Raw genomic sequence first — 15338 nt, 5'->3', positions numbered from 1 at the left:
CCCTACCACCATCCTCCTCCTACCCTCATGATACAGCTACTCCCACTACAGTTCCTGAGGGAGTTGTGTGTCCTGAATTCCATGTTATCAAGAGCTTTTATCTGTACCAATGTATGTACACCAGTCTAGCCAGTAAGTTAGAACTGGATCGTGGTAGTGGGGTAAGGAGGAAGCATTCAGGAACTAAAGGAAGGATGTGTGTTTTGTAGGTACTATACTGCACCCTGGTTAAATCATCCCTTCCTTGTAACCCTTCTGTGGGGGATGTCCAATTGCCTACAGAGGGCTTTGGGTCTCCACTCCAACCCCTAGTTCACATTGAGATAATTATTTGTTTTGGGTCTTTTGATACCTGATACCTGAGCCTGTCAACATCTCATAATCACATAGGCTAGTGTGCTCTTTCCATGTGGACTTATTTGCTTCCCTGCTAGATGGTCGCTTGTTTAACTTCAAGCCTTTAAGTCTCCAGAAGCTATTATCTTTTGATAGCTGGGCATCATCTGCTTTTTTTCACCAAATTTGCTTATGCACCCATTATGTCTTCAATGATGGTGCCAGGATGGTGAGTATCAAAGAGTACCAGGTTATTAGAACAAAGTGTTCTTGTGTTTAGGGAGGCCTTGATTAGAGGCCCAAAGTCCATCTGCTATCTTAATACTTAACATATAAATATATGTACATTGACCTCTATCCCTATCATTATAAATATATTTATGTGTATACATGCCTATACCTATACCTCTATTAATAGCTTTTGTCTCCTAGTTCTTTCCTCTATTTCCTTTCACCTTCCTCCTATCCCACTATCATGCTCACCTTCCATTTGGTTCTTAGTAATTCCTCTCAGATACATTGCACTCGATCAAACCCCACTAGACATTATACACTCTCCTCATCATCAATTTTAGATCTCTTGTTGTTCCCTTATTCCTCGGTTTGTTGGCTCCCCGGTCTCCCTCCCTGCCTTCTCCTCTCCCATGTCCCCCCGGCACTGGCAAACCAGTTGTTTTCTCCTTGAGATTGTTTGTCCTGCCTATCTTATATAGATATAAAGTGAAAGAAAACAAACCAAAAAGATAAATAGTGCCAGGTCTGTCTGCTGACCCTTATGAATGCTTCCAATCGGGTCTGATGATGTGGCTCCTGAGTCAGAAGTCTATTTTGATGATTCCTTGGGGGCATTGTTCCCCTTGCTGTCCTGTTGCACTCCCTTCACATTTCACCCCACGTACGTGGAGCAGACCAGGCACACTTTCCACAGTGTCTCCAGTGCTGTCCCCGTAGCACAATGGGTCAGTGAGGGGGGGTGTTCATGTCTTGTGGTGGGGCTGGCCCTATGATCTTCTCTGTGCATTGGCTGCTCCAAGCAAGGATCTCATCCCTGGGGCTTGGTAGGCCATGATGAGGTTCTCTCTCTTAGTTTGCACCTGTGTGGTCTGGACAGATCTGCCACTCTCCCTGGGCTATATATCTTTAGTGCTGTCCTCTGTAATTACATTCTTCTGGGGAGTAAGTCAACATAGCTGGGCTCGGGCCCCTAGCCCCATGGTCCTCTCTGCATTAGAACCATCTTTATGCTAACAGGTTAGTGGCTTCAATCACCAAACCCACTGTCATCAAGGGTTTCTGAGGCTGTGGATCTTAAAGGGAGCAGACAGCCTCATCTTTCCTCCCCTGAACAGCCAGTGGGTTTGAAAAGCTGACTTTCTGGTAAGCAGTCCAAGACTTTCATTGCTTAAAACAACACTCATTTATTCTCTTAAGACTTCCGGTGACCAAAAGTCTAAAATGGGACGACAGGGTTGTGTTCCTTCTGGAAGCTCTATGGGAGAATGTTTCTGGGCCTTTCCAGCTTCTAGAGGCCAACGCACTCCTTGGCACATGGCCCTAAACACCCTAACCTATGCTTTGGTCATCACATCTCATCTGCCAACTCTGATGCTTTTGTGTCCCTCTGATAAGGCCCTTGGTGAAGGTATTTGACCCACCTGGTAATTTAGAATAATTTCCTCATCTTAGGATACTGTACATAATCATATCTTCAAAGTTCCTTTTGCCATGTAAGGGAACAAGTCCTAGGGATTATGATGTGGATACATTTGGAGAATCATTGTGCCCCTACACCTTGCCCTGCCCCCCAAATCATTTGCTGACTGAAAGTTTAAATCTGGTGGACCCAAATCCAACCTCTTCCATTCATCCCCCCTTTCATTCCAGAAGTAGTTATTGAGCACCTGGTGGCACAGTGGCTACACAGTGGGCTGCTAACTGCAAGTTTCAGTAGTTCAAAACCACTAGCCTGAAAACATCAGCCACTCCTCAAGAGAAAGATAAGGCTTTCTATTTTAGCAAAGAGTTAGCAGTCTTGGAAACCCAAAGGGGCAGTTCTATCCCATCCTATTGGGTCGCTGAGTCAGCATTACTAGATGGCAGTTTGTGTATACTGAACGTAGAGCTGTGTGCTCATGGCGCTCACATTCTGAAAGATGGTGCGCGGAACAAACACATTTTATAGGCCAAAGCAAGTCAGAGGCTAATCTTGACTGAAGAAGGTAGAGAAATATACTCAATCTTCTGGTAAAAGGAGCTGCAAACTCACATTGTAAAGGCCAGGGAGAAGACACCCTATGGGATACAGCCTGGCATTTCTGTGGCCCACGCTCTAGTAGACAACAGGTCAAAAAAATGTTACAAAGATCATTAAGTAGGAGAGGGGGGCTGAGTGGTCAGTGAGGGCCTTCCTGAGGAGGTAGGTACTTGAGCTGGGACCTGAGCATTTGAGCTCACCTGCCTGGGAGGTTTGCAAGAAGGGGGCTTGTCCTTGTACAAGGTTCTCCTTTGGGGGAGATGAATAAGGAAGGGGTCCAGAGGACAGCACCAATCACTGCAGTGTGTTCAGCAGCGGCAGGTGCCTTGGTGTCAGACACCTCCTTACCCTCATTTTGCAGGCTGTGTGCCACTGGCGCCCTCCATTCCATCTGGTCAAAGGCAGGACACATGCCCGGCCCACTCAGGGCACTGTGAGGAAGCACGGGTTTATGAAACTAGCCGCCTACACTCCCGAGGTGGGCTGGTGGAGACATGGCATTCCAGAAGCAGAAGTGAGCTGGACTTACTGTGGTCCCTGGGGGCGGGGGGGGGGAGCGGCGTGGATGCTGGGTGCTTTGCCAATGGGCACGGTGAAGGTTGAGGGCAAACTGTCCACAGACACACCCTCTCGCGCCGTTTTCCGTTCATCTCCTACTCCCCTTCCCGGTTTCTCTCTCCATTCCCTGGCAAGCTTTCTTTCCATTCGTTCTCACCTCCTCCCCTCACACCATCTTTTTCCACGACATCCCCCTCTCTTCTCCTTTTCACCGAATTCCGTGTCTCCTCCTTTTAGCGCCTCTCCACTCCCGTCTTCTCTCTGCGTTCCCTTCTCCTCCTCGGTTCTTCCCCCCGCGGCCCTTTCCACTCGCGCCCCTCCCCCCACCCCGGGTCGGTCTTTCTTCGGGGCTTCGCCTCATCCCTTCCTCGCCCTTCTTTCCTCCCGTCTCGTCTCCTCCTTCCTCATCTCTGATCCCGCCACCTCCACGTCCATCCTCCTCGCCCTCACCTCTCAGGCCGTCACCACCTCGCGGCTCTCTCTGTTTTCCCTCACAGCCCGGCTTCCTTGCGGTCTCCGCCTTCAGCCCCGCCTCTTCGGGCCGGGCCGACGCCGCCCCGCCCCCAGCGCAGGCCCCGCCCCGCCGGGGTCACGGGGTCGACGGACGCGCGGCGGCCGGAGCGGCTCCACCAGTCACGTGGTCACGTGACGCCCTCCAACATGGCGGCGCCGTGGGGCCGCGGCGTCGCTTCCTGACGGGGCGGCGCGGACGGACGCGGCGGGTACCGGCCGGGACGCCGGGCCCGCAGCCTCGCTCGCCCGCTCGTGCGCGCCGTCCGCCCGCGGGGCTGCCAGCCCTCGTCGGGCTGGGGCAATGCAGGAGAGCCAGACCAAGAGCATGTTCGTGTCCCGGGCCCTGGAGAAGATCTTGGCCGACAAGGAGGTGAAGCGGCCCCAGCACTCCCAGCTGCGCAGGGCCTGCCAGGTGGCGCTCGGTGGGTGAGCCGCCCCGGCCCGGCCCCGCCCTGGCTCCCCCACGCCGGCCGTTACCCTACTCGGCCTCAGTCCGGCCGCCTCGTCCCCGCTTCTCCCGCCCCTGGACCCCGAATCCCACCCTGCCTTACTTCCTCCTGGTTGTGCTGCTCGGGGGGAAACTGATGCCGGGGAAGCTCAGGACTGGCCCAAGGTCACCGAGCCCGTTGGGGACAGCTAGGGCTGGTCCCCCAGACTCCCCGTCCAGGGCTCTTGCCACGAGTACTTTAACCTCCGGCTTCCTGGTTCCTGCCCTCTCGCTCCCTCAGCCCTCCAAAGCAGCAGCCCGTGCGCTAAGTTTTCGACTTAACTGGCCTCTCCTGGTGGGAAGAGCTGCCCAACTGGTTTGGGGGAACCCCTGAGGCTGGCTTTATAGGGGTTTTCCTTTGATTTGCTGATCTCACATAGCAGTTTGCCTCCAGGAAGGAAAATAGAGGATTATCCTGAACTTTCCCAGGCCTTGTAGGTTGCAAGAAATGTGCTTATTCTACTTCGGTTCACTGAAATGTGGGGTCCATGAAGGCCGAGATATTTGCCAGTCTTTTCCATTATTATAACCCTCCAACCCTCAGCCCTATACTTAAAACAATATCTGGCACATAGCATATGCTCAGTAAATATTTGCTGATCGGTTAGATCTGCAGATTATGGCAAGAGGGAGAGAACCTTGACGCACAGCTATTTAAAGCTCCAGGTAGTTGTCCCCCACAGCGTCATCCTTTTAGTTTCATGCTTTGCTGGAACAAATAACATATTTAACAAGCACCTACTGTGTTCCAGGCACTGTGGTAGGCAATTGGGAACATGCCAGACAATGGCCCGGATCTTACGGAGTTTATGCTGTCGTCAGGGAGATAACAGAGTAACAGTGAATGAAGTATTTTCGAATACTGATAAATACTGGCATGAAATGACAAGATGTGGACAAGGGCCCAGGGGCTACTTTTCAGAGGCGTGACATTTGAGCGGAGTACTGAAAGGCAGGAAAGGGCCCCCTTGTGGAATTCCTGGGGAAAAGCATCGAGGGTGGTGGCATGAATCCATTTGACCAGAGCGGCCCTTGAGTGAACTCGCCTCTGCCATGGCTTGGCCTTGGAATCTTTTCAAAGACCCTATTTTTCTTTACAAATGGAGAAAATGGAAGTCTTGATTTTTTTTTTTGGTCACAGATTTCCAGGTAACTATCACCATCCCCTTTCTTTTCGTACAAGATGTGGTACAGGGGTTCTTCTCTTGAGGCCTGGGAATGAGTTTGAAGTTTGTGTTTCTTGGGAGAACAGAGCCCATGTGTTTCATCGGGATATTTTGGGCAGGGTCTAGACCCCTATTGATAGCAACACTGTTGTTGCCTAAATGATCGGGACACAGTTGTGTTATTGACGCTCAGATCAATACTGACTCACAGTGACCTCACGTGAAATTCAGGCTTAACGGTAGGAATCGACTGAGATTTAGATTCAGAGCTTTTTCATTCAGATGACCACGAACGACTAAATTATGTTTTATAAGGATGTGCAGGCTAACTACTAAAAAGTAGTTTGTTGGTCAGGCAAAAGCTTTGTGCTTGTAACCACTTTGAAATCTACCCTGGGCTCCATCCTTTCTAGTAGTACTTTTAAGAGGAAGTTTCAAAATACATATTGGACGAAATGTTGTCATTTGCCCTTCAGAAAGCTGCTCAATGTGGAATCCCCACCTAAATGTGCCCTGCATGTTTGGAACTTTCCCTTAAAATTGCCAGATGGACCAGAAGGATCATAGCTTTAACTGTGTCAGAAGTTCATGTCTATCTGTCCAACCCAAATAGTTGAATGCACATTCAGTGAGCTTTAAGAAGTAGTTTGCTCGTAGTTGCTGTTGCGTTGATCCCCTGCTCATGGGGACCTCATGTGCGGAGGAACAAAAGGCTAGCTGGTCCTGCACCAACCCTAGGATCAGTAAGGATAGGAGTGTTTTCATTGGCTGCCCTTTGGAAATGAATCAGCAAGCCTTTTTTCCTAGTCCATCTTTGTCTGGAAGTTCTTGTTGAAAACTGTTCAACTTCAAAGCAACATACAAACCTTCACTGACAGATGAGGGGCAGCTGTGCATGAGATACAGTCGTAGCCAAGAATCCACCCCAGGTCTCCCACCAGTGTAAGAAGCATTGCAGCTGACCAGCATGATAGGGGTTGCCATGTGTCGTTTATCGTTGATTTTAATAAGAGAAACTGTTAACGATGGCCCAAAGCTGAACCACACTCTGATGACAGAGGAAACTGCTTCCGTGATAGGCCTTCACCCATAGTGATGTGTTGGGGGTGGGGATCAGAATTGCGAGGACTTTAGATAGTAGAGGTTAGGAGCTCGGGCTCTGGATAAAAGGCTGCTAGCATTCACACTCTGCTTCCCATTCTCTGCCTCTGAGATCTTGAATAAGTTAGTCCATTTCTTACCTTTCTCAGAGAGCTATTATAAAGACAAGTTACTGCACATGTTACTGGAAGCATTGGCTTATAGTAGGTGCTCAACAAAGGTTTGCTGCTTAAGGTTTTCTTGAGATGAATTTAAGCTGAGACTACTGAAGTAAAGAACACACTGGCTCAGTGTTGGCAACCTCTCTTGGTTTCTTGTGATTTGCTGCTCTGTTTGGTTTGTAGATGTAGTAAATATGAATGAAATCGCCTAGTTAAACAACAGAATAAAACCCACTGCCCATTCCTAGAGACCCTGTTGGACAGGGTGGGACTAGGACTTCCAAGGCTATAAACCTTGATACAAGCAGACAGCCTCATCTTTCCACCACTGAGCAGCTGGTGGATTCAAACAAGGTTAGCAGCCCCACACATAAACCTACACCACCATAGTTCTTACTTGATGAAATGGCTGTGTTTATTGGAATATTAACTTGATAAGCTCAGTGTTGTCCCTTGTAAGCAGTGAGGATGAGGATAGAGCAGGTTTGGAGGAATAACAGTGATTCATCTGCACTAAATGCCAAAATGCCTAGATAAGGACTGGCCAATTCAGAGATGGTGTCCTTCCAACCTTTTTGAAAACCAGGTTGCCTGCCAGAGGAGTCACAGCCCTCCCCCCCTTTGTTAATGGAGCTTCCATATATACTAATCCTCTTGAACCCTCTAGCCTTCTCTTGGGGAACATAAATGTATTCTTAAAATTGTATAAAATTCTTTTATATCTACCTTATTAAAAAAACATTTTCTCCCATGATCTTTCTTTAAATGTTATTTCTACTCTAAAATGATGTGGAGTTTGGAGATGTGACAAGATAATCTAAATTTTTTAAATTGGGTATGGAAAAATTTGTCAGCAATCTGGAAAACTGAGTTCTAACAGTCTTCTTTTCACATGCATGCTATGAAATGTATCTCATTTAATAATTTAATACGCACCAAGTGCTCAGTAAGGGCTAAGTGCTGTATACCGTAATTGCCAACTGTCATTCTTCCTAGTCCTTACATAGGAAAATGAGTGAGTTTTTAAAATCACATAGGTAGATGACATCTATATAATATGTACTATGTACTAAGCCCTGATGGCATAGCAGGTCATAAGCTGGGCTGCTAATTGCAAGGTCAGCAGTTGGAAGCTTCTATTCCTGTAATGGAGCATGTCACGTGGGATCAGTCTGAGTCAGAAGTGACTTGATAGCAGTGAGGTTTAAAAAAAATTTTTTTTAGCTATACTAAGTATTTCTACATTCCAGATAAAATACTCTGTTTTACATGAAAGGATCCCTAGTGGTGTAGTGGTTATACATTAAGCTGTGATCCCCAAGGTTGGCTGCTCAAAACCACCAGCTGCTCCTCGGGAGAAAGATGAAGTTTTCTACTCCTATAGTCTCAGAAACCCACTGGGGCCTGGGGAGGGCGGGGTCGCTCTAAGGCGGCATTGACTCAGTGCAGTAAGTTTTGTATGCAGTTTAGTTTATATGTATTCATTCCCACTGAGGCTTAGGGAAGTGAAATCAGTTGGCCAAGAATTCCAACTCATGAAATCGGTGTTGTGAACGCCCCGCCTCTGAACCATTGCTGCCGGGTCGGTTTTGGCTCACCATGTCATAGCCGCTCCTTTCCTTCCTTGGCTGCTCTCCTGTGTAAAATACTCTGAGTCTTTCAGGTGCCCCGGTGGATAAGAGCTCCGCTGCTAAGTGAGAGTTGGCAGTGCCAACTCACCAGTTGCTCCATGGTAGGGAGATGTGGCAGTAGCTACCCATCAAGATTCCAGCTGTGGAAGCCCTGTGGGGGCAGTGCCGCTCTGGTCTGTACGGTCGCTGTGAGTGGGAAGCAACAGGAGTATGAAATCTTTAACCATTATTTTAAAAATAAAGTAAATGACTATTTGCCTTCATTATCTCTAGCTGAATTTTGAGATGTATCGGAAAGCCTTTGGTCAAAAAGTCACTTTTCCTTGCTTGCAGCTTTGATTGCATATGCCTTTGGTTTACTTCAGCCCCTGGATCAGAACAGCTCTGCCCACAGCCGTTCGTGGGGACGGTACAGCATATGCTCGATTGTGCATGGGGTGGCCGTCAGCTGAGGCCGACTTGACGATAGCTACCAACAGGGCCTTATGAAAAAGTAAAGAGGAAGAGCTGGTTTCATTTGTGGTAGTGTTTCTGATTCTTGGACTCTCTCTTCCGTCTCATTAATTCTGGAGTCATGACACATACTTGATGTCTGTTTGGACACAGCAGGCAATGGGAAATCAAGGCTCAGAGACCAACCTGCCCACAGCCAGGTAGGGAACCAGCTACAACACATACTCTGTCCTGACAGAGAGGTTATAAAATTCATCTTCATCTTTGCTACTTGAGCTGTTTAATTTATGGGACCTAGGGATGTGTGGGTCATTGGCAATGGGCGTTTGAGCTGCTTTGGTGGCGGAGGGAGGTGAATGCCAGATTGCTGTGGGTTGAGGCAGGAGTGGGCGGGAAGAACATAGGCTGAGTGGAGACACCTCTTTCCCAAAGTTTGGCAGCCATGTGAAGGGGAAGGAGAGACATGACTCATGGGAGGTTTGGGTTATTTATTTATTTTATTAAACATAGAAGAGACATTGAACTTGCTTAAATGTTGAGAAGGGAGCCAGTTGAGAGAGTGTGTTCATAAATCTTAGCTGTACATTAATGTGCATAAAATATTGAAGTTAACGTGTATATAAGATAGGGAAATTTGCTTTTTCCACCCTATGATAAGAGTTGTTGTTGCTGGCGTTCTGCTTTGATAGGTTAAAAACAACTTCACCAATAGGCAGAACCCAAGTGAAATTTAGAAAATACCAAAAATTTTCCTAAAGCAGCACATTGTTGCTATTGTGGGGTGCCCTGGAGTCCATTCCTTAGATGCCTCAGGTGACATAGACCTGCCCCACGGGGTTTTCTCGGCTGTCATCTCTACAGGAGCAGATCGCAGACAAACTCCGTCCCAGAATTTGTGGGTGGGTTTAAACAGCCAAGTAGCCAACAACTTAACCAGTGAGCCTACTGAATGGAACCATTAATGTGGTCCAAATCTGGTGTTTTGAGTTATTTTCTTTAAGAGATCTAGAGATCACAAAGGTTCTGAGAAAGCCCAGGATCCGATTGACCCTGGCAGCTCACTTTTTGTTGCACAGTTTTCTTGATCATTCTTCAGGAAGAGATCCTCTGTAGGAGAATCATCATCTTTAGTTCAATCTAGCTATTTGTGGAGAACTGAACTTGAAACTGTGCTTGTTGATAGGCACGTGTTTCTGGATTTATAATTTACCTTCTTTAACCTTTAGTTTCCTAGGTGATAATGCCTGTCATGGGATTTCTATCAAGGCTAAGAGAACTCACCTAGTCAAGTAGTAGGTACATTACTTTTACTTGTACCTGTTGCTGAGTTGATCCTGGTTCATAGAGACTCATGTAGGACATAAAATTATCCCAATTCTGTAATCTTTATGGAAACAGACTGCCACAGTTTGTCCCTAAGAGCAGCTGGTGGGTTCAAACCACCAACCTATTAGTGCTTTACTGAAGGTAAAGTTCCTGGCCCCTGGTTGATAATCTGTCAAATGTCAGAAGCATTGTAGTCAGCAGTGTAAAGGAGAAGGGACTGCATGCTTGTTGTTCTCTGCATCTCTGTTAGTTGGTTTGTGGACCTTTTTGCAAGTCTCCAGGTGATTGGAGCAATTTAGAACTTTCCATCCTGGCCTTGTAAATGTCTTGAGGAGAGGCTGAAAGCAGTGCTAGGGAAAACAGGATGGCCATTCTTCATGGAAAAGAGGAAACGTGTGTGAAAATGTGTACTTCGTCAGCAAGAACGTGGAGTCTCCTATATAAATAGCTCAGGATGGTGTATAGGTTTCGCCATTTAGCCAGGCTCAGGGTTCCTGCTAGGAAAATACTTGCAGGTCTTTCTGGCAAAGTTATCTTAGACAATAGCTTTACTTTCGCTGCTTCATTCCTTGACTCTTTGTAAGACGCATGTTTTGGTTTACTGACTGAGTTACAAGTAAGTCTTTTTAGTTCAAGTATTTTCTGAGAATTTGTTGAAAGAATGACCTTCTTGTGCTAGGACATAAAATTCTTAAAATTTCCCTTAATGCTTGGGAGTGGTCACTTTATATTTGTTAGCCTTTTCGACTGGCCAGCACTCACTTAGTAGATCCTTTATTTGGATGTCAGGCCCAGTGCCGTGATACAAGGGAACAAAACAAACAAGGACCCTGCTCTGATGGAGTTGTATTTAAAGGGGGAGATGGCCATTATTCCAAGGATCATACCTTCTGGGAAGCTCTCGCAAGGAGAGAAACCTGATCCAGCAAGGGCATTTAATAAAGGGGCAAAGAAAGACATCCAAAGGAAGTAATCCTTAAGATCTAAAGGATGAATACTAACTATGAATACTAACTGTAGGCTTTGCATGTGCAAAGTGGGAACATCATGTGCAAAGGCCCTGTGGCAGAGAGGAGCCTGGCTGTTTAGGAAACAGGAACATGGTGAATGAGTGGGGAGAGGGGTTTGGGTTGAGGTGGGGGAAAAAGTAGCTTGATCTGTATATTGAAAGCAGGGAGATGACACAAGATTTTTTTTAATCATTGTGGACTCGTACAACTCGTATAACCATCCATCCATCCATTGTGTCAGGCACATTTGTACATTTGTTGCCCACATCATTCTCAAAACATTTGCTTTCTGCTTGAGCCCTTCATTTTCCCCCTCCATGATTTTGTCATATCTTAAACTGTCCGACGTGTCCCTTCACCCACTTTTATGTTGTCCATCCCCCTGGAGGAGGTTATATGTAGATCCTTATAATTGGTTCCCCCTTTCTACCCCACCCTCTCTCCACCTTCCCGGTATTGCCACTCTCACCACTGGTCCTGAAGGGATCATCTGTCCTGGATTCCCAGTGTCTCCAGTTCCTAGGTGTACCAGTGTAAATCCTCTGGTCTAGCTAGATTTGTAAGGTAGAATTGGGATCATGATAGTGGGTAGAGGAAGCATTTAAGAACTAGAGGAAAGTTGCATGTTTCATCATTGCTACACTGCCCACTGACTGGCTCGTCTCCTCTCTGCGACCCTTCCGTAAGGGGATGTCCAGTGGGACAGAGGATTTTTAAACAAGGACAAGAATGATAAGATGACCAGGTATGCCTTCTGGAAAGGTCACTTGGATCCCAGTGTTCAGAACTTCTTGGAGTAAGACCAAAGGGATTAAGGCAATAGTTCTCAACCTGTGGGTCATGATCCTTTTGGGGGTCGAACAACCCTTTCACAGGGGTCACCCAATTTCATAACAGTAGCAAAATTACAGTTAAGAAGTCGCAACGAAAATAATTTTATGGTTGGAGGGGTCACAACAACATGAGGAACTGTATTAAAGGTTCGAGGCATTAGGTTGAGAACCACTAAATTAAGGGATTGCTGAGGGATAAGCGAAGAAGCTGTTGTCATCCCGGTGAGATGCTGGTGACCTGGACCAGAGTGGGAACAATAGCAGTACAGCAGTGTGGCTGGACTCCTGACTTGTTGGGCAGTAAAGCTAACAAAGCTATGTGAAGGGCTAGGAAGAGCGTGAGTTCTGAACCATCTAGGTGGGTGGGCGGTGGGGTTGTCCTTTAAGATTGGAATATGGAAAGAGGACCATGTTGGGAGAGGAACATTGCTAATGAACTAGGACCTGGATAGTTGAGTCTGAATGGCCTTCGAGTATTTAGTTGGGCATGAGGAGTAGGAAGTAAATGCATGAGCCAGATGTTCATAAGCAAGGTCTGGTTGGTGAGAGCCATCAGCATCTCTGGGGATGGAGGAAGAGATGACATAATGAGGGAGTGACAGAAGAAGGATGGGAAAGGGGTAATTATGCCTGCCCCTGAGGAGCACCAGCCTTCCCTGGCTGGGCAGAAGCAGTAGCTTTGGGTGGGGGTGGAAATGCAGTGGGTTGGGGAAATAAGTCAGAAAATGTGAGGTTATGTAGCCAAAAGTAAGGACGTTTCTTGTAGGAGGGAGGGATGAGATCAGTAAATTCAAATGCTGCAGGGAGATGAAGTCAGATGAAAACAGAAAAACTGTCCATCAGATTTTGACTCATGTGGGTCGTTGGTGATCTTCACATGAGCTGGTTTGTTGATGGCATGGGGGATAAGCCAGATTGCAGTGGGTTGATGCAGGAGTGGCAGTGAGGACAAAGTGAGCAGAGATCCTCTCTCCTTGTTTGTCGTGTGAAGAGAAGGAGGGAGATGTGAATGATGGGCGTTTGCTTTGCTTTTTTAAAAGGTAGATGAGGCTTGAGCTTGTGTGATTGTCTTGGGAATGGAGCCAGTAAAGGATAAGGAATACCAGAAAGAGAAAGTACAGCCTATTATTCGGTCACAGGATATTTACCGAGTACTTTTCTCTGTGCCAGGCACTTACTCTTTTTTTTTTAATCATTTATTAGGGAATCATACAACTCCTATTACAATCCATACATACATCAATTGTGCAAAGCACATTTGTACATTCCTTGCCTGCATCATTCTCAAAACATATGCTCTCGACCCAAGCCCCTGGCCTCTGGTCCTCATTTCCCCCCCTCCCCCCTCCCTCATGAACCCTTAATAATTTATAAATTATTATTTTGTCATATCTTGCTCTGTCCCATATCTCCCTTCCCCTACTTTTCTGCTGTATGTCCTCCAGGTAGGAGGTCACATGTAGATCCTTGAAATCAGTTCCCCCTTTCCAACCCACCCTCCCTATGCCCTCCAAGTATCGCCACTCACACCGCTGGTCCTGAGGGAATCATCCACCCTGTATTCCCTGTGTTTCCAATTCCCATCTGTACCAGTGTACATCCTCTGGTCTAGTTAGACTTGTAAGGTAGGATTCGGACATGACAGTGGGAGTGGGGGGGCGGGGGGAAGCATTTAGGAACTAGAGGAAAGTTGTATTTTTCATTGTTGCTACATCGCACCCTGACTGTCTCGTCTCCTCCCCAAGACCCTTCTGTAAGGGGATGTCCAGTGCCCTACAAATGGGCTTTGGGTCTCCACTCTGCATTTCCCCGCTCATTCACTATGGTAAGACTTTTTTGTTCTGATGATGCCTGATACCTGATCCCTTGACACCTTGTGATCGCACAGGCTGGTGTGCTTCTTCTATGTGGGCTTTGTTGCTTCTGAGCTAGATGGCCGCTTGTTTATATTCAAGCCTTTAAGATCCCAGACGCTATATCTTTTGATAGCCGGGCACCATCAGCTTTCTTCACCACATTTGCTTATGCACCCATTTGTCTTCAGGGATCATATCATGGAGATGAGCATACAATGTAATGATTTTTTGTTCTTTGGTGCCTAATAACTGATCCCTTCAGCACCTCGCGGCCACACAGGCTGGTGTACTTCTTCCATGTGGGCTTTATTGCTTCTGAACCAGATGGCCGCTTGTTTACCTTCAGGCCTTTAAGACCCCAGACGCTATCTCTTTTGATAGCCGGGCACCATACGCTTTCTTCACCACATTTAGTTGCTCACCCACTTTGTCTTCAGCAGTTGTGTCTGAAAGGTGAACATCATAGAATGCCAATGTAATAGAAAAAAGTGTTCTTGCATTGAGGGAGTACTTGAATGGAGGTCCAATGTCCCTCTGCTACCTTAATACTAACCTTATAAATAAATACACATAGATCTATTTCCCCATCCTCGTGTACAAATATATTTGCATATGTTCATTTCTTTATCTAGACCTCTATAAATGCCCTCTGCCTCCCAGGTCTTTCCTCTATTTCCTTTGACTTCCCTCCTGTCGCACTATCATGCTCAGTCCCCACCAGGGTTTCAGCAATTCCTCTTAGTTACATTACCCTTGATCCTGCCCAACCAGGGGTCCCACACCCTCCTCCCCACTGATTTGGATCGCTCGTTGTTCCCTTGTCCCTGGGTTTATTAACACCACTTCCTTCCCCTCCACTCCCCCTATCCTGTGTCTCCCCGGAACTATTGGTCCCGTTGTTCTCTTCTCCTATTGTTCATCCAGCCTATCTTATTTAGACAGACCTGCGGAGATAATAACATGCACAAAAACAAGACAGCACAACCAAGTAACAATAGTAACAAAACAACAACAAATCAATGACAAAAACAAAACACAACAAGAAAGAAAAGCTTGTAGTTAGTTCAAGAATTGTTTTTTGGCCTTTAGGAGTGTTTTCCAGTTCAGTCTGTTGAGGCACCACGCCCTGGCCCCAAAGTCCAACTTCAGCCTTCTCTGGGGACCTCGCCACTCCATTCCCTTGCTGTTCTGTTGCACCCCCATAATGTTTTGCCTCGGTGTGGTGGGATCCGATCGGGTGCAATTCCCTCACTGTGTCTCTGGTGTTGTCGCCTGTAGGGCTATGGGTCAATGAGTGATGTCATGTCTCATAGTGGGGCCGGGCCAGGCACTTTCTTAGGTGCAAGGGACTCAGCAGTAAACAGAACGGACACAAATCCCCGATGTCATGGAGCACGTATTCCACTGTGGAAGACAGCTAAGTGAGCTGATTGATAGCATGACAAAGGTGATAAACTCTGTGAACAAAAATAAACCAGAGCAACGCTGTTGTTTTGTTTTTTTTAAATGACAAGAAAGATACAGCGTGATGTGGAGGGATAGGATAGAGAGGTGGTGAGGAAGGAGGCTCTGAAGAAATGACACTGAGCAGCAATCTGAAGGCAGTGAAGGAGGGAGCCAGAATGCTAGCTGGGGGAGGCCATTCAAAGGCAC

General features: G+C 47.0%; 1 protein-coding gene across 2 annotated transcripts in view; it reads left to right on the top strand.

The window, feature by feature from the left end:
- Positions 1 to 3781: 3781 nt before the first annotated feature.
- ARFGEF2 (ARF guanine nucleotide exchange factor 2) overlaps positions 3782 to 15338 on the top strand; it is a 106885-nt gene continuing 95328 nt past the window's right edge. For both annotated transcript variants that reach the window (XM_075528616.1, XM_075528615.1), the window contains exon 1: positions 3782 to 4083. In XM_075528616.1, the coding sequence (XP_075384731.1) occupies positions 3963 to 4083 (121 nt within the window). In that variant the 5' untranslated portion in view covers positions 3782 to 3962. The remainder of the gene's footprint in view (positions 4084 to 15338) is intronic.

Source organism: Tenrec ecaudatus, chromosome 12 (assembly GCF_050624435.1).
Source record: "Tenrec ecaudatus isolate mTenEca1 chromosome 12, mTenEca1.hap1, whole genome shotgun sequence".
In the NCBI taxonomy this organism is placed as follows: domain Eukaryota; kingdom Metazoa; phylum Chordata; class Mammalia; order Afrosoricida; family Tenrecidae; genus Tenrec; species Tenrec ecaudatus.
This window is presented reverse-complemented; position numbering and strand designations above follow the sequence as displayed.